The sequence below is a fragment of the Prionailurus bengalensis genome, chromosome X, assembly GCF_016509475.1.
Source record: "Prionailurus bengalensis isolate Pbe53 chromosome X, Fcat_Pben_1.1_paternal_pri, whole genome shotgun sequence".
In the NCBI taxonomy this organism is placed as follows: Eukaryota; Metazoa; Chordata; class Mammalia; order Carnivora; family Felidae; genus Prionailurus; species Prionailurus bengalensis.
The window spans coordinates 57,531,359-57,556,714 of NC_057361.1; the positions used below are offsets into that span (position 1 = coordinate 57,531,359).

A 25,356-nucleotide genomic window follows, 5' to 3' on the forward strand; every position below is an offset into this window, starting at 1 on the left:
GTAATAGTCCATCATATATATATATATATATATATATATATATATATATATATTCCATCATACACACACACACACACACACACACACACACATACCCCATCTTCTTTATCCATTTATTACTTGATGGATAGTCGAGCTCTTTCCATAGTTTGGCTATTGTTGATAATGCTGCTATAAACCTCAGAGTGCATATATCTCTTCAAATATATAGTTGTGTATCCTTTGGGTAAATACCTAGTAGTGCAATATCTGGATCATAGGGTAGTTCTATTTTTAACTTTGAGGAACCTCCATACTGTTTTCCAGAGTGGCTGTACCAGTTTACATTCCCACCAACAGTGCAAGAAGACTTCCCTTTCTACACATCCTGGCCAAAACCTGTTGTTTCCAAGAAACAAACTCTTAACTATAGTCAACAGACTGATGGTTACCCAAGGGTAGGGGGTGAGGGGATGGGTTAAATAAGTGATGAGGATTAGGGAGTGCAGTTGTCATGATGAGCTTCAGGTGATGTATGGAATTATTGAATCAGTATATTGTATACCTGAAACTAATATAACACTGTATTTTACTAACTGAAACTAAAATAAAAACTTAAAAAAAGAACTTTTACAATTCAACCCCCCAAAAATATAATTTAAAATGGGCAGATGACCTGAATAGACATTTATCCATAGAAAACATACATAGCCAAGAGACACATGAAAAGATGCTCAACATCACTAATCACTAAGGAAATATAAATCAAAAACACAAGAAGATACCACTCGTCAGAATCACTAGAATCAAAACAATAAGAAATAATATTACTCAGCCACAGAAGAGTGGGATCCTGCAAATTGTGACATTGATGGTCCTAGAAGGTATAATGATGCTAAGTGAAATAAGTCAGACAAGGAAAGATAAATACCATAGATTTCACTTACATGTGGAATCTAAAAAGTAAAACTAATTAATAAATAAACAAAGAGCAGAATCAGAGCTATAAATACAGAAAACAAGGTGAGAGTTGCCAGAGGCAAGAGAGGTAGGGTGATGTGCAATGGTTGAAGGGGAGTGGAAGATACAGGCTTCCAGTTATGGAATGAATAAGTCACAGGGGTAAAAGATACAGCATAGGGAATCAGGCCTTGTGCTGAAGGCTTGGAGCCTGGAGCCTGCTTCGGATTCTGTGTCTCCCTCTCTCTCGGACCCTCCCCTGTCACACTCTCTTTCTCTCTCTCAAAAATAAACATTAAAAATTTAAAAAATAAAAAGATACAGCATAGGGAGTATAGTCAATAATATCTTAATAGAGATGTATGGTGACAGATGGTAGCTACACTTGTGGTGAACATAACTTATAGAGTTGTCCAATCACTATGTCATACACCTGAAACTATGTGTCAACTATACTTCAGTTAAAAATAAGAATCACTGAAAAAAAGAAGAAAAGAATGGAATAAAAATAGTTGTGTTTAAAAAATATTTTTTCTTTTTTCTCTGCCTTTTTATGTACATATGTATGCATTTATATATGTACAATATAAACACAATAGAAGTTAGAACATTTTTTTAAACTTCCCTTTCCCTCTTTTCTGTTGTTGATTTAGTTCAGACTTTCCCCAGGAAGCTTTTTTTTTCAACTAGCCAGTATATTCCCTTAGGTCTCCCCTCTTTAGTATTTTCATATCCAATTGTAAATTCTTTCAGGATAGAGTTGTGTTTCATTATTTACTGTGCTGCCTTCCATAGTCATGCTTGGTGAGGGCTGGTTGCTTGGTGATGGTCTGATTTCCTCAAAACCTGCTTTGAAGTATGATGTAACAATGCTACCTCTAGCCAGCTAAAATGGTCAGAAACTTGTCCAGGGCTAGCACAACTTGTCTATGAGTGCAGTGTTGCTCCAATGGCTACCATATCACCATTCTGCCAGGCTGAGGTAGCTGACCAGCTGGCTGGTAGCTGGCTGATGGGACTGGGCTTTTCTGTGTAAATTGTTCCTCAAATAGCTTTTTTGGTCAAGGACATGGCCCTTCTCATGTTGAGTGCTGCCTCTTAGTCGGCAGTATTTGTGTAGCCATGCTTCCTTGCCAGAACCTCCCTGCACATTGTCAAGAGCTGTCAATGCCATTAGAAACATAAAGGATAAGCCCCAGAGAAAGAATACAAAGGACTGGGAGGAGGAAAAAGAATGGAGAGTTATGACCTTAAGTGTGCAGGTTGCTAAACCCAATGTAAAACACACCCTGCACATAATAATTCCTACTGTTACACACGAAATTTAGCAGGAAAATTATGAAAATAAAATTATTTTGCAAGAGGAGTCTACACAGACATTGGTTTCAAGGGACCTATATAAGGTTTCATGGCCACACTGGTGGCCCTCCAGGTTGACTTCAGATTGAGCCTGCCTCTGTTAGAGCCTGCTCTTATAAAGATCATTCTAGGCTTGTTGCAAGGATAAAATGAGATGATACATGAAAATTGGTTTTATAGACTATAAAACAATATGCAAATGCTTGGTGTTCTTTTTGTAAGCTCCTGAGGGCACTGACAGTGGTTTAATGTTGTCCAGTAGTGTCTTCATGGGAGTTTGGAACAGATTTTAAACACCTGTATCTGAAGAAAATCAAATCCACCTACAGAATGAAGAGAATTGGGTCCCCAGGAGGGAAAAACATGTCTGGGAGATACCTAAATTGTGTCTGGGGAGTGGTCGTTACGTAACCATGTAAGAAAAACCTTGGGTTTCCTGAGTGTGCTCAATTGATGAGAATTGTTTTCTTTAGAAGTAATTTCCAAGAAAATGCCTGTGATCTCATTGTCAGTGAAACTGTTGACACTTCTTTAAAAGTGTCTGTTAACTTATAGTAAATTACAGTGGGAGTGCATGTGGTCCCCACATGAATGTATTATGGTCACACTGTTTTAATAACTAAAATTTAAATCACAGTAAGTGACTAAAAAGTAAACTGCTGCTGCTTCTGCTCCTTCCATGAAAATGACCCTTTTTTCCATTTAACTTCAATGCATGAGATTTCATATCAGTTCTTCACCTGAATGCATGAGTCTTCAATCTCAGGAATGGTTGTTGACTTCTGTGTTTATGGGCATTTCATCCCCATGAAGAACTACCCATTCCCTCGCTGCAAAGACTGAGCCTGAAAGATTTTTCTCTCTAAGGAAGAATCTTTCTTATACCTTTCTTGTTACAGTAGTCAAAAAACACAAACAGACTGGGGAGGTCTGATAGTTGGGAGATACCTTGCCAATAACCTGACCCTTGGTGTGGAGCTCCCTCCAACTGTACAATGTCATGGGAGTTTCTCCTGTGACTGTCTTGGAGAATAAACACTCTCTGTTAATGTCCAGTGACTTAATTTTCCATTTTCTTTTTTTAACAGGTCCAGTTAAAAACAAGAAAAAGGGTAAGTTAAGCTCCTGATTTTATGAAATTGCTCTCATGTCTTTTCTAAAATTAGAAGAAAAGGGGCACCAGGGTGGCTCAGTCAGTTAAGCATTTGACTTCAGCTCAGGTCATGATCTCACAGTTCGTGAGTTCAAGCCTCGCATCAGGCTGTCTGCTCTCAGTACAGAGCACACTTGGGATCCTCTGTCCCTCCTCTCTCTGCTCCTCCCCCTCCCTCCCTCTCTCTCTCTTTCCCTCTCTCAAGTAAATAAACATTTAATTTAAAAATTAAATAAATAAGTAAATAAATAAATTTAGAAGAAAAAAGGGAGTAGGATTTTTGTATATTCTTTCAATGCTGTTTGTTCATTGATTTATTCAATCACCTGTGATCTTCTCGAATATTGTAGCTTCTGTGGAACAAGAAATAGAGATTGTGTTTTGGTGATGATCCATGAAATTGCTACTCTAGCAGCGTATGAAAGTTGTTTTTATTTTTCTTTCTTTCTCCCTCTTTCATACAATTAAATTGACATCTCTTTTATTCATTCTTCCTTACTCTTTTCCCTGTCCTCCTTTGTCCTTTTTTTGCTCTCCTTTATCAAATCACTGATCATCTGTAAATTAAGTCCTGATGAACTAAGTCCTGAGACAGCTTGTGGGGACTAGATATACTACCTTCTGAAAGATGTCAGTACCCTATTCTTGGCCTAAAAGCTATCCCCATCCTATGTCTCAGTCAGGGAAGATGTTTCTTGCTTTGGAGTTTCAATATCATTTTCTCTGTGATGGAAAAACTAGGCTGAAGTAATACCCTGATCTTTTAGTCTTTTCAAAGAAGCTTCTCATTGAGCAGATCCATTTTGCCATTGTTGGGTCAGTAAGTTTCTGATATACCTCCAACAGGACTGATCCAAGAGCTTGTATAAGCACTTGCATACTTGAAGAGTATACAAACATACATACAAAGAGTACCCAAAGACAGAACAAGTTCCAAAACACAAAAGTAGGCAACATGGCAATATGGTCCACTCCTTAGGACTAAAAAAAAAAAAGAAAGAAAAAGAAACTACAAAATCAGTTTTAAATACCTATTTGTTTCTGTTTTCCTACACAGAAAGAAAAAAGAGTGAAATTAATGATTTTTCATTAAAATGCTTTAACCAAAATGGTTCGGTTAAGATTTCTGGAGCTTCATAGTACGCCAATCCCAGAGTAGTCCAAAAAGACTGGTTTCAGCCACTGCCTGCCACTTCTCTGAGCACCAGGGTACTCTGGTGGCTTGAAGTACCATGGCCCACATGGAAAATCTATGTTGCTACTGTAAAGAAACTGAGGAATAGTCTGGCCTCCTGAGGACCTCATCTGAGCAAAGGTGGAAAAGAAGCCAAGAGCTGGGATCAGTGAGGAAATCTTTCTCCATTGGGCGTGGGCACTCACCAAGATATTATGTATTTAAGAAAGTAAATTTGACTTTTAAGCATGTATGTTTTTTTTCTAATAGTTTTTTTTTAAGAGCAGGTTTAGGTTCACAGCAAAATTGAGGGGAAAGTACAGAGTGTTCCCATATATTCCCTGCCCCCACATGTGGATAACCTCCCCCACTGTCAGCACCTTGGACCAGAGTAGTACATTTGCTGTAATTGATGAACCTCCATTGTCATACCATTATCACTCAAAGTCCATAGTTTACGTTAGACTTCATCTTGGTGCTGTACATTCTATGGGTTTTGACAAATGTATAATGACATAGATCCCCATAGATTATAGTATTATACAGAATAGTTTAACTGCCCTAAAAATCCTCTGTTCTTGGCCTCTTCATCATTGCCTCTGCCCTAAGCACTGGCAACCACTAATATTTCTATTGTCTTTTTAGTTTTGCCTTTTCCAAAATGTCAGTATGTAGCCTTTTGAGACTGGCTTCTTTCACTTAGTAATATGCATTTAAGTTCCTCCATGTCTTTTCATGGCTTGATAATTTCTTTCGATTTTTTTCCTTTTTTTCTTTTAAGTTTTTATTTTAATTCCAGTTAGCTAACATAAACTGTAATATTAGTTTCAGGTGTACAGTATAAAGATTCAACAAATCCATACATCACCCGGTGCTTATCACAAGTGTACTCCTTAATCCCCAGCCTCTATTTCACCTATACCCCCTCCCCTCTGGTACCATCAGTTTGTTGTCTATAGATAAGAATCTGTTTCTTGGTTTGTCTTTCTCTCTCTCTTTCTCTTTCCTTTTGCTTATTTGCTTTGTTTCTTAAATTCCACATGTGAGTGAAATCATATGGTATTTGTCTTTCTCTGACTGACTTATTTTGCTTAGCCTAGTACTCTCTAGCTCCATCCATATCACATCTTCTTTCTCAATTCATCAGTCAGTGGACACTTGTGCTATTTCCATAATTTGGCTACTGTAGACAATACTGCTATAAACATCGGGGTGCATGTATTCATTTGAATTAGCATTTTTGTATTCTTTGGGTAAATACCTAGTAGCACAATTGCTGGACTTTAGGGCAGTTTTATTTGTAACCTTTTCAGGAACTTCCATACTGTTTTCCAAAGTGGATGTACCAGTTTGCATTCCCACCAACAAGGCCAGAGGGTTCCCCTTTCTCCACATCCTCACCAACACCTGTTGTTTCCTGTGTCATTAATTTTAGCCATTCTGACAGGTGTGACGTGATACCTCATTGTAGTTTTGACTTGCATTTCCCTGATGATGAGTGATGTTGACCATCTTTTAATGTGTCTGTTGGCCATCAGTATGTCTTCTTTGGGAAAATGTCTATTCATGTCTTCCACTCATTTTTTAATCAGATTATTTGCTTTTATGTGTTAAGTTTTATAAGTTCCTTACATATTTTGGATACTAACCCTTTATCAGATATGTCATTTGCAATTATCTTCTCCTATTCTGTAGGTTGCCTTTTAGTTGTGTTCACTGTTTCCTTTGCTGTGAAGAAGATTTTTATTTTGATGTAGTCCCAATAGTTTATTTTTAATTTTGTTTCCCTTGCCTCACGAGACATATCTAGAGAGAAGTTGCTATGGCCAATGTCAGAGAAGTTACTGCCTGTGTTCTCTTCTAGGATTTTTATGGTTTTAGGTCTCACATTTAAGTCTTTAATCCATTTTTAATTTATTTTTGTGTATGCTGTAAGAAAGTGGTCCAATTTCATTCTTATGCATGTTGCTGTCCAGTTTTCCCAACCCCATTTGTTAAAGAGGCATTCTTTTTCCTACTGGTTATTCTTTCTTGCTTTGTCAAAGATTAATTGACCATATAATTGTGGGTTCATTTCTGGGTTTCCTATTCTGTTCTATTAATCTATGTGTCTATTACAGTACCATACTGCTTTGATTACTACATCAAGCATGTAGTTTTTAACTTTTGTCATATCTCCTTTAAAATAGAAATTATATACTAGCCAACTGGATCAAACAATACATTTAAAAAATTATTGGGGCGCCTGGGTGGCTCAGTCGGTTGGGCGTCCAACTTCAGCTCAGGTCACGATCTCGCGGTCCATGAGTTCGAGCCCCGCGTCGGGCTCTGGGCTGATGGCTCAGAGCCTGGAGCCTGCTTCCCATTCTGTGTCTCCCTCTCTCTCTGCCCCTCCCCCGTTCATGCTCTGTGTCTCTCTGTCTCAAAAATAAATAAACGTTAAAAAAATTTTTTTTAATTATTCACCACGACCAAATGGGATTTATAGGGATGCAGGGCTGGTTCAATATCCGCAAAACAGTTACCATGATTCATCACATCAATAAAAGAAAGGCAAGAACCATATCATCCTCTCAATAGATGCAGAAAAGCATTTGAAAAAATACAGCATCCTTTCTTGATAAAAACCCTCAAGAAAGTAGGGATAGAAGGATCATACCTGCAGATCATAAATGCCATATATGAAAGACCCACTGCTAATATCATCCTCAATGGGGAAAAGCTGAGAGCTTTCCCCCTAAGGTCAGGAACATGACAGGGATGTCCACTCTCACCGCTGTTATTCAACATAGTATTGAAAGTCTTAGCCTCAGCAATCAGACAACAGAAAGGAATAAAAGGCATCTAAATCGGCCAGGAGGAGGTCAAACTTTCACTCTTCGCAGATGACATGATACTCTATATGGAAAACCCAAAAGATTCCACCAAAAAACTGCTAAAACCAATCCATGAATTCGGCAAAGTTACAGGATATAAAATCAATGCACAGAAATCGGTTGCATTCCTATACACAAATAATGAAGCAACAGAAAGACAAATCAAGAAATCAATCACATTTACAATTGCACCAAAAACTATAAAATGCCTAGGAATAAATCTAACCAAAGAAATGAAAAAATCTATACACACCAGAAACTATAGAAAGCTTATGAAAGAAATTGAAGAAGACACAAAAAAATGGAAATATACTCCATGCTCCTCAATAGGAAAAACAAATATTGTTAAAATGTCAATACTATCCAAAGCAATCTACATATTCAGTGCAATTCCTATCAAAATAACACCAGTATTCTTCACGGAGCTAGAACAAACAATCTTAAAATTTGTGTGGAACCAGAAAAGACCCCAAATAGCCAAAGAAATCTTGAAAAAGAAAACCAAAGCTGAAGGCATCATAATCCCAGACTTCAAGATGTATTACAAAGCTGTAATCATCAAGACAGTATGGTACTGGCACAAAAACAGACACTCAGATCAATGGAACAGAATAGAGAACCCAGAAATGGACCCACAAACGTATGGCCAACTAATCTTTGACAAAGCAGGAAAGAATACCCAATGGAATAAAAACAGTCTCTTCAGCAAATGGTGCTGGGAAAACCAGACAGTGACATGCAGAAAAATGAACTTGGACCACTTTCTTACACCATACACAAAAATAAACTCAAAATGAATGAAAGACCTAAACATAAGACAGGAAGCCATCAAAATCCTAGAGGAGAAAGCAAGCTAAAACCTTTTTGACCTTGGCCACAGCAACTTCTTACTCAACACATCCCTGGAGGCAAGGGAAACAAAAGCAAAAATGAATTATCGGGGCCTCATCAAAATAAAAAGCTTTTGCACAGTGAAGGGGACAATCAGCAAAACTAAAAGGCAACTGACATAACGGGAGAAGATATTTGCAAATGACATATCAGATGAAGGGTTAGTACCCAAAATCTATAAAGAACTTACCAAACTCAACACCCAAGAAATGAATAATCCAGTGAAGAAATGGGCAAAAGACATGAATAGACACTTCTCCAAAAAAGACATCCAGATGGCCAACCAACACATGAAAAAAATGCTCAACATCATCATCATCAGGGAAATACAAATCAAAACCACAATGAGATACCACCTCGCACCTGTCAGAATGGCTAACATTAACAACTCAGCCAACAAAAGATGTTGGCAAGGATGCAGAGAAAGAGGATCTCTTTTGCACTGCTGGTGGGAATGCAAACTGGTGCAGCCACTCTGGAAAGCAGTATGAAGGTTCCTCAAAAAATTAAAACTAGAACTACCCTACAACCCAGCAATTGCACTACTAGGTATTTATCCAAGGAATGCAGGTGTGCTGTTTCAAAGGGGCACATGCACCCCCAATGTTTATAGCAGTGCTATCAACAAAGGCCAAAGTATGGAAAGAGCCCAAATGTCCATTGATGGATGAATGGATAAAGAAGACGTGGGGTTTGTGTGTGTGTGTGTCTATATACACACAATGGAGTGTTTCTCGGCAATCAAAAAGAATGAAATCTTGCCATTTGCAACTACGTGGATGGAACTAGAGAGTATTATGTTAAGTGAAATTAAAGACAAATATCATATGACTTCACTCATAAGGAATTTAAGATGCAAAACAGATGAACATAAGGGAAGGAAAGCAAAAATAATATAAAAACAGGGAGGGGGGACAAAACATAAGAGACTCAAATATGGAGAACAAACAGTTGCTAGAGGGGTTGTGGGGGGGGATGGGCTAAATGGGTAAGGGGCACTAAGGAATCTACTCCTGAAAGCATTGTTGCACTATATGCTAACTAACTTGGATGTAAATTAAAAAATAAATTAATTTTTAAAAATGGAAATTATAATAAATGTAGAAAGCTCACCTGGCTTTAACAAGGATACTCTCTGCTCCTAACACAAGTCCAGGGATGACTTTCCTTCTTAATAGGTAGACTTAGGAACACTTTCTAATTACAGCTACTAGTTTTGTTTTGTTTTTTTTCACCCATTAACTAAACAATGAATAAGCATGTTATATTTATCAGGAATAGAGATACTGAGGTAAAAAAAAAAGTGGGAAAAAAAGAAAGAAAAACGAAAAGTGGTGCCTGCCCTCCATCTTGAATAGTGGAAGTACACACAAATAATTACAGTGTAAAAAATGCTATCATAGAAGCATGAACAGCATGCTGTGGGAGCACAGCGAAAGAACATGTAGTTCTCCCTGGTGGAGTAAGGAACCACATCTAAGAAAAAAAAAAAAACAGGGCTGCCTGGGTGACTCAGTTGGTTAAGCATCTGTCCGACTCTTGATTTTGGCTCAGGTCAGGATCTCAGTTCATGAGTTCAAGCCCTGTGTCAGGCTCTGCACTGACAGTGCCGAGCCTGCTTGGGATCTTCTCTCTGCCCCTAGCCCCCTGCCCTCAAAATAAATAAATAAATAAGCATTAAAAAAGAAAGAAAGAAAGGGGTGCCTGAGTGGCTCAGTTGGATGTCTGACTTTGGCTCAGGTCATGATCTCAAGGCTTGTCAGTTCGAGCCCCCGTGTCAGGCTCTGTGCTGACAGCTCAGAGCCTGGAGCCTGCTTCAGAATCTGTGTCTCCCTCTTTCTTTTCTCCTCCCCTGCTTGTGCTCTCTCTCTTCTTCAAGAATAAATGGGAAAGAAGAAAGAAAGAAAGAAAGAAAGAAAGAAAGAAAGAAAGAAAGAAAGAAAGAAAGAAAGGGAAAAAGCAGTATTTAACCTGGACTTTGAAGGAGAGGGGAAGAAAGAGGGGGAAAAACATTCCAGCAAAGGGAACCGCATATTCAAATCCCCCAGAAGGATGAGAGCATGGCATGTTTGGTGGAACTGCAAGTAGGCTAGTGATGTACTATAGGCCATGTGTGTGGTGGGGAGTGGCACCCAGTTGTAATGTTCTCCAGTGAGTGAGCACTGAGAGAACACACCTGCTAGTGACAATAGAAGGCAATTGTCCAGGCTAGAAGCCCTGTAATTACAATCCATAGAATGCAATGCCTCTGGCAGGGACTCAGATTGCTGCTTAGCACTGCTACCTTGTATGGGCCGTTATTGGAAGGAGAATGCACATAGACCTTAAACATTTACTTTGACTGAAAGTGATTTAGAAGCCACTTAATACAGATTTCCTTGGACACAGTGAATAGGCACATGCATGAAGAGGTAAATTGAGTTGTTCATTTAATTTCCATCTCTAATAGAATTTTCCCCTTCTATAACTAACTCACTCACACTCATTCTCTGTCTCTCCCTCTCCCTCCCTCCCTCCATCTCTCTCATTCTCACTCACTTGCTTTGATTTGTTTTTTCAACAATTTGGTTTTCACTAAAAGGTTAGGGAAATGCCCCTTCTGTGAAGTTTAGCTTTGAAAAGAATGAGATTACTCTTCCATCTAAGACTGCACAGGATAATTTTCTAAGTACAGAAGTCTATGGGCTTTTGTGTCATGAAGCGTCCTGTTAAAGTAAGGAAACCTGGAGAAGGAATTCAACCCTCTAAATGCATCCTCTTGTCCAGAGGTCATTTTGCACATGCTTCTCTCTGGGCCAACTTTCTGGAAGTTACGCAAATGTGACAAGCACACATGCCTAAGCCTGGTTGCAGAGAAGCAAAGAGGACCAGCTGCAGAACTGGATCCCAGCAGGAGCTTTTTTCCAAATGCTTTCCAACATTTTCATAAGTGAACATCCTCTGTTTATGCTGCAACCATTATTCTTTTTGACTAGAGGAGTTTCTGGCTGTAATTCTTCCAACATTACATTAGCAATCACAAGAGATTCACAGTCTTGACACTGAAGTTTGTACCCAAAGAACACCCTCTAGCTTGAAAAATCAGCTAGGCCTGAAAATTCTGGGACTTAGAACAGTCTAATATGCACCTTCCTCTACATCTATGCCACCCAGAGAACAATATGGAGAAACAAACCTTACAACCAGGCTAGGGCAGTTTCCTGACTGCCAGGGTTAAGTCACTCTTCCTTATGGAACCTCAGTCTTGGGAGGAAACTGAGAGAAATCATCAAGGCCAAGCTCCTCGTTTCACTAATGGAGAAACTAAGGCTCAGGGAGAGGAAGGGATTTGCCCAAAGTGCGTCTGTGGCAGACCTGGGGCTTACAGCCTTATCTCCTGACTACAGATTTTGTGTTCTTTCCACTGCACTAGCTGGAATTGAAACTTGGGCACTGAATAAGCCTGACTTGGAAGCCGCCCAAATCTGAAGGGAGATGGCTTTCCTGTTCAGCATCTTGAAATTGGCTAATCTAGAAACTGGGCAGATCCAATCTTTTGCTGCTGCTACGTGCAGGGAAAACACTAAAGCTCCTTCCTGCCTCTAGGTCTTTAAGGCTCCAGGGACACTCCATGGGAGAGAAGCTCTTTGGACCTTCCTTTCCTCCCTGGGAAAGGAGCCCCACAGTGACCCCATTGTTTCATTCCAAATGCAGATGTGGTTAGACATGGACAACTGGCCTCTTGAATGGCATTGCCATAGAGATTGAGTTTCTTGAAAATGCAGCATTATTTTTAAAGGAGGGCCTGATAAACTAGGTCATGATTCTCCTGCCTAAGAGTCTGGGGAGTAAGGAGTCAGAGTTATTAAGGAGATGTTTAAGTGAGATTTAAGAAGGTTACATTTAAAACTAAGAGAGTACCACTGGTGGAGATACTGTCATGGAGTCTCTGATCAAAGCCCTGTATTCCTAGGATCTCCACAAAATTGTGAGAAAGTAGTGAAGGGAAGAAGACAGCCCTTCTATGGCTACCTGCAGTGGGTAAATTGGGCTGCACAGAGCCAAGGAAGTAAACAGGACTTGCAGGTTTTGGTTCAAGACCACAGTTATGACTTAGTCAAATAGCTACATCCTGGTGGGAATGTTGGAAAGACTGGAATATAGAATAGAAGGGCCAGGATTTTTCTGAAAGGACAGTGAGGAGGAAAAGGGGAGGAGTTGGTGGGTTTGATTAATAATACATTCGAGAGAATAAGGCCTCTGAGGAGAGATGTTGGGAAGCTACATTATGCAGCCTATAAAAATGGAGGTTGATAGGTGATTTAATGTCTTTGAGCATATGAAGGTGGTTATGTGTATGATGGTAACTATTCTTCTCTATCTACACAAAGAATAGAATAAGAGCTTCAATTGCCACAGGAGGAAATTTCAGTTAAATATACAGAAGAACTTCCTAACAGTGAGGGGGTGATAAACACTGGAACATGTTACCAAGGGACTTTGCAAAAGTGCCTTTCCCAGAGATCTTTAAAAATAGGGTTTAGAGAGGTCAGCTGAAAAAGCAAAACCTGCCAACTGCCTCTTTAGCTTTTTCTACTCTCCACCTCCCCTTCTTTCCTTTAATCTCTCTTTCCCTCCCTCCCACTCTCCCTCCTTCCCTCCTTCTCTCCCCATTCCCCCCAACCTCTCATCTCCCAAACTCCTTCTCTTTTGCAGCTACAACCACCTCTATACCAAGCCCTAATTCCTGTACATCCTGACTTCTCTAGGAAACCTTCCTGGAGTTGATATTATTCCCAAGGTCAGGCCGTCCTCCTAGCTCCCTCTTGTCATCTCCATCAATTCCACCAAACTGAGCAGTAAATATGAAAGCCACACTCTTTAACTATAGCCTAATTCTCAATTCTAAAAAGTGACCCACAAGTCTGGCCACTTGGTAATTCTAATCTTTTGGACTCAGCTGAAATGTAACCTGTTTTTTGAAGCCTTCTCTGACCTCTTAAAAATTTTGTCTACTAATTTTGCCACTAATATAGCACTTATACTATCCTGTGACTGTGTCTGTTTCCTAGTAGACTGAGCTCCTTAAGGGTCATTTATTTCTATATCTTCAAACTAGTTCTGTAAATAATTATTCATGAAAGAGGGTAGGGATGTGTGTGTGTGTGTGTGTATGTGTGTGTGTGTGTGTGTGTGTTGTATAGTGTAATAAAGGTGTTTACCTTTATTACAGCAGGAATTCCCAGAGGGCTGACCTTGTTTCCTTAGAAGTCTGTAGAACTCCTGACAGTATATTATCAGTCAATAACTACAAATTTAACACTAAATCTTGTCTTTTAGGAAAGAAGGCAGGACCTCCTGGGCCCAATGGCCCTCCAGGACCTCCAGGACCTCCAGGACCCCAAGGACCCCCAGGAATTCCTGGAATTCCTGGAATTCCAGGAACAACTGTTATGGGACCACCTGGCCCTCCAGGTCCTCCTGGTCCTCAAGGACCCCCTGGCCTCCAGGGACCTTCTGGTGAGTTCCTCTGTCTCTCCACCTGCCCCCAGGCTCCTTGCAAGTACCTTAAAAGAGCAGGAGTAGGTGATCCTGAGAGAAGTTTCAAATGGTGGTGATGGCTTTGGTGAGCAGTAAGAAAAGCAGGTCTCCCAGCTCCCAGCTCCGTGGAGAGCTGGGAATGTAAGAAGGCAGGAGGGCCTGCCCTACTCTAACTTCCTGTGTATACCAACATGTCAAGGACAGGCCACCTGTTCTCAACCTTTTCATCGCAATCCCTCCCTGACTCTAGGCCTCCCTGTATTGAGCAAGTAAACTCGTATATATCAGAGTTCCAGTGGGGGGTGGATTTGGTCTGTTCTGATTTTCAGCATCTATCACCACATGGCCGGCATCTGATTAGAAGCAGGCTATGGAGAGGAATGTTGGGGACTAGAAAAAGTGGCAAGCTTTATAATAGTCTCCTCCCATGAACTCTGACGTGCCTTTCCCATAGAGGTAGAAAAACAGTCACTGGTGGTCAAGCAGTTGGAAACTTACAAGTCCCTCAGACTGTGGAAGAAGCAAATGCAGTCACTGAGACTGAGGAACCAAGTGCCTCTTGCACTACATCATTACTGCACCACATTGCCCATTCAAATAGCATCTAATCTCTTTGCATCTTTTCCCTTGGGCCCAGAAGGGCATCCAAAAGGTATAGATGCCAGTCCAAACCTGCCTAATTGGAATTGACAGGAGTCAGACTGCCAGGGCTTAGGTCAGTTGTTATTTCCTCCTCCTGCTCCCCTCTTGTATCTTGGGGCTTTAAAGAAATGGACTCTCTACAAAACTGATTTCTCTAGGCCCCAAAATTCTGGGTCTTTGACTCATAGTTCAAGTGGGGCTAATCAGCATTACTGTGACCACAAGAGAAGGAGATAGAGGGTTTTTTTTTCTTTATCCAATCTTTCCACAGATACTGAGCATTTTCTACATACAAGAGATAGATTGATAAGTGGTCCCTGTTCCCATGGAGTTCATGTCCTAGAAGAGGAGAGACCTGATTAAAGAAGCAAGATATTTACAAATGGCAAAGCTGTCTATGAAGAAAATTAAAGAAAGGGAGCAAAAGACTAAGGAAGCAAGTAACATTGTCTCAGGGTCACACAGTGGCAGGACTGCTCTCTCATCTGTCTTTATGGGTGCACAGTGAGGCTTGCCTTGGGCCAGCATTAGCAAGAGGCCAGTTTCCCTGCTGGATGCTAGGCCCTCTGAAGAGACAGGTCAGGGACAAGTAACAGAAGGAAGTGGTATCCTCCCCCATCCCCAGGCCTGGCTGCCCAAAGCAAGTCTCACTGCCACTGGCTGCCTAGGTAAGGGGAAAGGGAAGTAGAAGGAGCATGCCCTCTGATTGTCCTGTCCTATTTTGCAGGTGCTGCTGATAAAGCTGGACCTCGAGAAAACCAGGTTGGCTGGGAATTGCTTTCTTCCTGGGGAGGAGGGAAGGCCACAGGCTAGAGCCACCTTAGAATTTGCTCCCTATTAAAATTGCTGAGGCTTTGTTTTGTAAGGATACCCTGGAGCTCCTGAGATGGTTCACTCACAGCCCCCTCTGGTCTATGAGCAGAAAAGCTTTGCCCCAGGGCCTGCCGTTAACTAAGGGAACTGAGTCTTGCCAAGGCCATTCCCCCCCACCCCCCACTGCACAGAAGACAGAGGGTCACCATATCCAAGCTCAGGAGTCAGCTGAAATGAGATGCCAGTCAGGCCTATCGACCTGAGCCTCCAACTTCCCAGCTACCCCAGACACCTTGTCGGCACTCAGGCACTCAGACCGCCTAGGATCAGGAGCTTGAAAATCAGCCAACCAGCTCCAAGCTAAACCCAGCCTGGGCTTCTGCCTTAAAGGCCCAAAGGGCTCCTCCCTTGTCTTTAGAGCTTCCTAATCTTTGTCTATTGGCAAGTTCTGCTGCCTTGCCTCATCTCAGCCCTCCCTCACTACAGCTGTTTGGCCACAGTTATAAATGTACACAGCTGCACAGTGCTTGATGGCTTGCAGGGAATTTTATATCCATCACCTCATTTGATCTTCAGACATCCCTGTAAGAGAGGCCAGACAGAGATTCTTTAAAATCCCCATTTTACAGTTAGGGAAATGAGGCTCAGAGGCATTCCATTCTGCTGAGGTCACATAGCTAGGAAGTGGCACAGCTACAAATCATATTACTCACTAGCAGAGATGTGGTCACTGGCATCCCAAGACAGGAGAAACGGATCAGAATTGGTATATGAAAGGAGAGTAGAAGTCAGAGGTGAAAACATGGAAACTGGTGGCTAAGCAAGAAGCCATTACTCCCAGTGACTACTCTTTCTGTCCTTCTCATCCTCCCAGCCAGCCGTGGTGCATCTACAGGGCCAAGGGTCAGCAATTCAAGTCAAGAATGGTAAGAGTCCAAATAGACTCTCTCCCCAAGAGGAGCTTCTCCTCTTCCTTACCCCTAGCCTTCAGGTAATCACCAGCCTAGCTCCTCCTGGGCTGCTAAGTACCCTTGGCGGTAGGGGGCCATTCTGCATGCCATTTGCCCTCTACTGGCTGTCCTGGGTAATTGCTTGCACTGAGACCCATCACTACATACCAATTCCATTTACAATCACTGATGAGGAAGCTGAAAGGGACTTGAGACATCATCGAACCTGGGAACTCCTGGGAGAAGCAGGTTGTATCAGAGTCACCATGGGGATATGTGTAGTTTGATCAACATTTTCCCAATACAAACTAGAGAAGGTAAAACTACAGAAAATTAAATTCTTCTTGTCTGACGGGTCTCCACAGAAAATGGGTGGAGGGAGTTTTTCTCGGGGTGAGGTGGGAGCACGTTAGACTCTCTACGGAGTATGAGATGCTAGTATCTATAAAAAGGTGAAACAGGTTTAAGGAGGTTAAAAAACGGATTTAATGTAACCCCTACATTTAAAAGATGGGGAACCAGAGTCCCAGAGAGATTCAATAATACCATAAGAAATCATACTGCCTTATATTTGTATGTACTTTAAAATTTTCAACATACTTTCTTTGTCTTTCATGTTATATGATCCTCACAACAACCCTATGATATAGGTATTAGCTCCTTTGTGCAGAGACAGAAACTGAAGCTCAGAGAGGCTAATTAGCTGGCCCAGGTTTTCAGCTAAGTGGAGGAGCCAAGATTCAAAATTATGTCCATCTGATTCTTTCCACTGCACTATGCTACTTTGGTGATGTATGTACACTCCCCTGAATGACTAGGTTCATCATTTCCCCCAAAGAGACATGAACATTCATTAACTAACAGCACTTTAAAATAATGTCCAGTCCCCTGGGTGCACAAAGCCTAAAATGCATGAACCCCCAGGAGCCTTGGGAAGCAGCAAGCCAGCCAAGATGCCAGATGCTTACAGAGCTTGGAGTGGAAGGGAGGGGCTCTGAGTGCAGAAACAGTAAATGAAGCTTAAGAAACCTGCTGCATGGGGACAGCTCCTAAGAGCCCAGTCAGTCCTGAATTGGCTGTGCTGAGCTTCATTAATGATTGGGCTTAGCCACATCCTGGACTGCCACCTGGATGCCTGGAATTTAATAGCCTCAAAAGTATAAGTAGGAACAGAATAGTAGCAAAACCCAAACAATCCTGCTGGGACCAGGTGCCTTGGGTCCTGGGGTCTTGGATGGGCCATAATCACCATCTGTCCAGGGAGGAGTGAGACAGGCAGGAAATAGATTTGTCTGGGTGGACGGGTGGCCTCTGTGCTTATTCTATGCCGGAAGCTACAGATTTTGCTCCCACTACCACACAGCAAGACTGATTCCAGCCCCTCTGGGCCAATCCCTAATAGTAGTTTATTCTGATCTTCAGTTCTACCACAAGCAGAAGGGAGGGAGGCAGGGGTGGAAGGACATCATGCAGAGCAGTCATTTGAAGGGGTAGAGCCAGGGCTCGCTTCCTAACTCCTATCCCACCCACTTTCACCTCGAGGGAAGATGAGGTCTTCCAGAAGGCCAGTTTCCTCACACCTCAGAGAACCAGGCCTCCTGAGACTAGCCCAACATGGACATTCAAAACATAATTTCTTGGGTGAAGAACGGAAGGTTTTGATGGGTAAAGACCCCATGGGCTTGGACTCCCTCCTCTGGTGGTAGGAAGGAACATCCCTCTCTGTGCAGGATTGAAATGGAAGCTTGTCCTCTGCCCTCACATACAGTTTCTCACTGTCCAGCAAAGGTGGTAGGATTCTCCCTCTGCCCCAAATGGGGTTGGGCTGACAGACAGATGCTTTGCCAAGGGTGCCTCAGGTCCCAGATACCCTCAACATCCTTTTGGCTCATTCTAGTGCTGCTTGGTGGGCTATCCCTCACTCTCATAAAAGATCCCCCTCTCCTGTGGGGTCCTATTACCAGTGGTCACCCATCCCAGCTGCCATGAAATCTGACTCACTCCTGATCCCTAAGGTTCTTCAGGTGGACAATTCCTAGGGCTGAGTGGTTTCCTGGAGGGCCCAGGGAAGCCTTCCAAAAAGGAATGGGCATGAAAGAGCTATAAAAAGGAATCTTTTAAGGAAAAGGACAGACAACACCCACGAACCTGTAAGACAGGAGAGAGATTCAGGAGCTATGGCTGAAGAAGTAGAACGGAATAATAAGACCTAGCCTGCCACTCAGTGTCTGAATTTTGCCTGTGCAGTCCCCAAAACAACAAAGAAAATAGGGCAGCATGCCCACTCTCTTCTTACCCCCACTCCCAATTCCAGCCAGAAGGTGTTAGTTACAGACCCTTCCAGATGGAGGGTCAGGGAAGGAGAGAGGGAGACAAACAAGTAGACCCCAGGAGCCTGAGGCAGGCCTGGCAGCTGCTTCACAAACTGAATGCTGTCTGCTTCCAAATGCTGTTCTTAAAGCTTGGCCCCCTGGGCTACCCAGGTTGCATTGGGATAGGGGTAGGGGGTTGCTGCTTGATATTTCTTGTTTCTGTTGCCCAGATTATTCTGACATGTACTGAGTGACTGCCCTTCTCTCATACTGAGATCTTTCAGGTGGAGTGCTCAATGACTGGTCTCGCATCACTATGAACCCCAAGGTGTTTAAGCTACATCCCCGCAGCGGGGAGTTGGAGGTACTGGTGGACGGCACCTACTTCATCTATAGTCAGGTAGAAGTGAGTACGGTCTCAGGCCTAACTCTTCTTACATCCAGAATGCAGATCCGGTGTAGGCCACATAGGGGCACTGTGGAGCCAGCCAAGACCAGCTAACTTCCTGCTTTCTAGCGTGACTGGGGTGGGGGCCCTTCACTAGGAGTTGAAAGGAGGGGAGAGAGAAGGGACTGTTTTGGTTTGGATTTTTTGCCCCCTAGCGAGATATCCTTGAAAAACTGAAAAGAGGCCCTTCCCACACCCTGCCATCTGATTCCCTCCTGCAGGGCCACAGAGCCCTTGTTTCCCCACCGAGCTGTTTGGTTCTACTGCCAAACTTGATCTCTGTCTCCATGTATTCTTTGAAAGTCAGTTGCAGGGCTGCTGAGCACCCCTTCCCCCCACCACACACACGGCCAACTTTACAATAAATAGTGCTCCTGCAGACTTTCTCTCCACCTCGAAAACATTTTTGACAGTCTTTCCTTCCTCTCTCTCCCATTTGCTTGTCTACCTTTCTGTTTCTCTGTCATTCCCTCCTCCTTCCTGCCATCATTCTCCCAGCCCCTTTCACCCCCAGTTTCTGTCCTTGTCCTGCCCTGGGCCCATTCCCCACATCTGCCAATGCCCATCCACTTCCACGCCTGTTGTTTGCCTCCACTGTGGTGGCTCCTCCAAGCTAGAGGTAGATGAGCCCTGAGGTTGGGGCTTCTGTGGGGCAGGCAGCAAGCAGGCAGATGGACAGAAAGACTACGGAGCCAACAGAAGGATCTCACGGGACAGTGGCCAGAGAAGGTGGGTTAACCAGCACTTGCTAAGCCCACCAAGCATTCTGGCACAGCCTGGGTCCTGACCCAAGAAATCATATGGCACCCAAATACATTACTCCTTCCTAAAGAGCCTATGGAGGGAGCAACCTTTCATAAAGTGATTTAGGATGACAGATGAGGGTTCCAGTGTCCAGGGGGCCCATAGGTATAATCCCAATGTCCTATAGGCCATTTCTCCTAAACTCCATTGGCAGGGGGAGAAGGGGACTCAAAGCTTGGGCTGGGGTGTTTTCTGGGCCTAGAATAGAGCTGGGAGTGGCCTCAGGCCTTGAACACCTTGACAACTGGGAAAATTTCCCTTGACACCAGACCTTTGAACATAGGTTAGCACTTCCTCCAGGCCTGGGTTTTGTCCTTTATCTCATTCGTGGTGGATAGCACTCCAACTCTCTGGATGTTTCCTTAATTATCAGGGAGCCAAGAGGCAACTGTCAAAAAGAGTGAGAAAAATCCAGTCACGGGGAGGGGGCACCGCAAGCTGAGTGAGTGGCCATCCTTAAAGAGCCTAAGGAATGGCAGGTTGTTACTCCACCCTGTCTGGGGAATCAGTGACTTCTAAGTTCAGCCACAAATAGCCCTTGGGGCTTGAATTTGGCAGTTAATTTGTATTCATTTGTCTGTAGCTCCAACTGAGCATCTACTGTGTGCAGAGCACTGTGCTTCATACCAGAGCTGAGGAGGGCAGAGGGCAGGGGAGGGGTTAGGGGGAGGCAGAGGGGTGATAAGGGCATGGTTGCTGCCCTCACAGAGTTTACAGCCCATGTACTATTGAAAAAAGATTTGCTCAGCCACCCAAGCCAGATGGAGTGGGGGAAGCACCGTGTATAAGCCCATCATCTTGCCTTTCCTGTTGACCAACTAACATGCCCTCAGTGGCACTGCCCCCTTCACGAGGTGTGCTTGCAGCTCATCTGAGACAGTCCTGTCTGTTGTTGCAGGGAAGGGCTCCACCCTCTCTTTCCTCTCTCCCCCAATCCCTTCTCGTTGCCTCTCACCCAGGTATACTACATCAACTTCACTGACTTTGCCAGCTATGAGGTGGTGGTGGACGAGAAACCCTTCCTTCAGTGCACCCGCAGCATCGAGACAGGGAAGACCAACTACAACACTTGTTACACCGCCGGCGTCTGCCTCCTCAAAGCCCGGCAGAAGATTGCTGTGAAGATGGTGCATGCTGACATCTCTATCAATATGAGCAAGCACACCACCTTCTTTGGGGCCATCAGGCTGGGCGAGGCCCCTGCGTCCTAGATATCCCCTGCCCTCTGTTTTGCCCCTGCTCGTGCCCCTGCCCCAGGTTTGGGAGCCAGGACTCCCAGAACCTCTACAAGCTGCTGTGGAGTGAGGTATATGGGTGTTGCAGCCAGAGACAAATACCCCAGTGCTATTTATTCCCCAGTGACTCCAGGATGACAAGGCCTGCTTGACTTTCCAGAACAGCCTTGAGTTAACAGGACAGTTGATAGAGCCCCAGAGTTTGCATGAAGCAGGACCTTCTTCCTTGGCTTCATGTTTACTGGCTCCTGGCGTGACTCTTCAACCTCAAGCTCCCTATTGTCAAAGTTTTATTGTTTCTTGCACTAAAGTGGGGTTCCAGGGAAGCAGGCAAGAGAAAGCAAAGGTGTACGCCAGACTGCGGGGAGGGGGGGCAAACCTCTGAGCCTAAGGGGCTGCTGTTCCTCTCTTGGGTAGGGCTAGGGGCAATTGTGGGATGAGAGCAGAGTGCTGAAGCCAGAGCACAGAGGCAGGGAGGGGAAAGGCACGTGCTTGTGGCAGAGACCGAAACAGAAACCTGCCAAGCAGGGCATCCTCAACAGTGGAAGCATCCTTGCTGCTCTGCGCCACAGCCTGCCAGAGGGTCAGAGTGTTCTTCCCACTCAGGCTGAGAGCCACTTTGCGGCAACTCGCTGGGCTTTGGGGACAGGAGGTTTGCTCTTGGAGCAGTTGCAGAAAATGGCCAGAAACCAGCCTGCCTAAGAACCTGAAGGCATGCTGGGGCCACACGTCTTTCACTTTGTTTACAGCCACACTCCACGCTCAGAAAAATCTCTGGCTCCCTTTCCAATTGCTCTCTTTCCCAGCCTGACCAGAACTCCTGTCTTCTTTCTCCACAGAGCCTACCTCTGTCTGAGACAGGTGCCTAACCTGGGACCTGTGCTTATTCAAGTCTGGGATACTCTTTAGATGACCTGGGCATAAAGAGACTTTCCCGTTTATTAAGCAACACAAATATTCATCTAGTCAAGTTGTGTCTGGGGGCAATGGGTTGGACTGGATGGCCTCCAGGAGTCCCTTCAAATTCTAATATTTAGCTTCCATGATAGTCTACAAAAATTCCCAAACTCTAGCCTGCCCCTGGGCATCAACAAGGCAGAACTTTTCTGCATGACCCCAAAAGGGCAAGAAAGAGGAGAGGACAGTGGGCTTTTTTCAAGTTAGCTGCAACCCAAGTGGTCATTAGCCTAGGCCTTATCCAAAAGGGCAGTACCTGATGCCCTACTGACCCACCTTTCTTCACTCTGGCTTTAGAAAAGCCACAGCAGAGTCACCATGGATTCCAGTGCTGCTTCCCTGAATCCAGGCTCAAGAGAAGCCAGCATCTAGGCACTGGGCAAAGCTCTGCCCTGTACCCAGGTCCAAAGACACCTTCCCCCCACCCCCACCCCAAGTTTCCCACTGAATCATAGAGTGGGACCATTCAAGGGCCTTATTTCTAACTGCCTGGGACCAGTCTGGTTTCTGGATGCTGGGTCTAGTCCAAAGCTGGGGAGGGCCAATCTTGTATAGTCTGCTACCTCTGCTCCTGAAACAAGTTTCCCTTTGGAGAGATTGGGGATAAAGCCCTTCAGGCAGTGGAAACCCCCCAAGAACAGGGACTCATTTCTCAGCTGTACCTTCCCTTTCCAAACAACTACAGTGCTTGGCCCTTCAAGGGTCAGGGTAAGAGGTGGTGGGCTATGACACCATCATCTGGTTGCTAATGAGAGCCTTACAACCCCAAGTAGGGCAAACTGCAGGCATGTGTCTGGCCCAGGCTCCTCTAAAGTGCCTTAGACAGTCCTCAGTTATAGCAAGAACTGAAGGGAACCTCTCCTTAAAGTTTGGAAAGTACTTTCTTATTATGTCCTTCGATGATACTATAACTCCCATCATTTAGACAAGGCTCAGAGAAGTTACGTGCTTTGACCAGGATCTCAGCCAGGTCGGAGTCCAAAGCTATTCCATTGTGCTACACCATTGCGTTGTATTTGTGGTCTAGAAAGAACCAATAAAAATGGGAATGAGGACCCCAAATCCTTCAGCGTCCCTGAGAGAAACCCAGGAATGCTCGTTTCCATTCCTTGATGGCAATTCCTTGATGTTCTTTTGGCTGCCAGGGGCTTCATGGAAAAAGAGTAGGCCATTTCTTTGGGAAATAGCCATCAGCCATAGAGCTCTTATGAGAGCTCAGAAGGATTGTCTTGGCACCATGTCTAAGCAGCAGGCCTCTAGTACCAACAGAACTGTACCCCTCATGTTTTTTTCACTCACCTGGTAATCCAGCCACCTATCATGTATCCAGCCCCTGCTGCAGGTGAGGTCTTCCATTGGTTATCCTATAGACAGTTTATAGGAGCTGATCCACTTCCCACAGCTACTAAATGATTCCTGATGTCTTTCTACCATACCACAGAGAGCTCTGTCTACCAGGATCTGTCCTAATGGAGGAAAGACCTGAGAGGATGTGTGAGGAGAGGGAAGGAGAAGGCTTCCTAATTGTACCCCTAAAGGACATTCTGAAACCCATTCTATTCTCCAGACATAGAGGGGATTATAGGGGGAAGAGGATTTGCACAGGACGCTTTATTCATTTGAAGCCCCAAAAGGAACCCTAGAGGGAAGGAGGTGATGAAAGAAGCAACAGATAGCTGGGGAGCCAGTTGCAGCAGTCATTGGCAAAGTGGTGAAGCAATTTACTAGTAAGAGGATGTGGAAATAGATTTATAGTCTGGAATTCCGCTGATGTGAGTTCACCAGAGGGCCAAGGCTAGCGTGGATGATGGGACGAGGACATTTGTGAGTGAGCAGATGGCAGAGGTTTGAAAGAGAATTGCATGGCAGGGGCCTTTGCCAGCTACTTGGGGTTCAACAGCCAAAGCTGGCATAAAAGATAGCTTTGGGGGGCTGCTCAGCTACTGGCTCCTTGGGAAATGTAGTCTTGGCCTTAGGTCCCCCTTCATCCATCCTGAGTCAAATCTCTTTTCCTGAGTAGGAAAGGGTTAAGAACCCTGGAGGTGAACAAAGACTTCAATCCATGTGCAAGTACATGTGTTTCCTATAACTTCCGGTGGGTGCAAATAGATTCAGAGAAATTTAGAGCTAGAAACAGAGGCCCAGAGATGGAAGGTGACCTACCCAAGGTGAAGGAGCCCTGACCTGCTGACACAAAAGAGCAAGGGGGTGGAGCAGTCCCTGTCCCACACGGAACCCCTTCTTTCTTCTACCCACAGACTTCAGACTAGAAGTACTTGGCCCCCTTCAGGAGCCTGGCCAGGCAGGGAAAAGAGTAGCTGTAGCCTTTGTCAGAACTCTTCCCCCAAGGCATTCATTTTCCCTGCTCCGGCCTCTGGACTGAAAGGCTCTCCACTGGCCTAATACCAGGATGTCCTGAGGCTGCCCTCGCACCCCCTCATCCCCCACCTCCCAGCCTAGAGGCTCCCCTAGGCCATGTAAGCACAAAGAAGGAACCAGACTCTTTCTTTTAATTCATGTCAGGGCTCCCTCCAAGAGGACTTGGGGTGTGTCATTTCTTTATTCAAAAAACTTCCACTAGGGGTGGAGGGTGGGCTTCACGGGGAGATTGGCCTGGAGCAAGCCCAGTGCTGCTTTGGGGGTCAGCATCCAGTGTGAGATACTATGTACATAAACTATATATAATGTATATAAACTGGGATGTAAGTTTGTGTAAATTAATGGTTCATTCTTTGCAAATAAAGCTTTTTTCCCCATTCTTGAAATAGACTTAAGCACTACCTATATGCTAGGTGCTTCTTTGCAAGCGTTGCCACACATGAGCTAGGGGAAGGACCAAGGCACTCATGTCAGAGGGGGCAACAGAAGGAAGGAGGTCTGAATTTCCTGTCCCAACATCCCACATCCTCTCTGTGCGTCAGATCACACGTTCCCCATCCCTAACACCTTAGGTCTTTTCCTGTAATTGCCTGTCCAGTAAGCCAGAGGTCCAACAAAGAAAGGAACATTGTCCTGAGGCAGAGACACAGCACGAAGTTACCCTTAGCTTGACACTGTGGCATCTGTAATGGATATTTCATGCCTGAGCCCATAACAGCTTGGGTCTACCCAAGATCCAGCCTCCATGATGTATCATCCCATTTTGCAGATGAGGAGACCAATGCTTAAGGAATGATGCCCAACTAGAAAGGTTACTTAAACTTCCGAAGGGCTGTTGACAAGATCTTACACTGTAAATGTTCTTTTAAACATTCAGATGCCATGGAATTTAGGGCATAGTTTG

General features: G+C 44.1%; 1 protein-coding gene across 4 annotated transcripts in view; it reads left to right on the plus strand.

Annotated features, from left to right (window-relative positions):
* EDA (ectodysplasin A) overlaps positions 1 to 24,838 on the plus strand; it is a 427,522-nt gene extending 402,684 nt beyond the window's left edge. The window contains exons 3-8 of one of the 4 annotated variants that reach the window (XM_043570216.1): positions 3,387 to 3,410; positions 13,712 to 13,891; positions 15,282 to 15,316; positions 16,242 to 16,293; positions 18,905 to 19,035; positions 20,841 to 24,838. In XM_043570216.1, the coding sequence (XP_043426151.1) occupies positions 3,387 to 3,410; positions 13,712 to 13,891; positions 15,282 to 15,316; positions 16,242 to 16,293; positions 18,905 to 19,035; positions 20,841 to 21,092 (674 nt within the window). In that variant the 3' untranslated portion in view covers positions 21,093 to 24,838. The remainder of the gene's footprint in view (positions 1 to 3,386; positions 3,411 to 13,711; positions 13,892 to 15,281; positions 15,317 to 16,241; positions 16,294 to 18,904; positions 19,036 to 20,840) is intronic. The other 3 variants (XM_043570217.1, XM_043570218.1, XM_043570219.1) reach the window with 3 other exon arrangements.
* Positions 24,839 to 25,356: the final 518 nt, after the last annotated feature.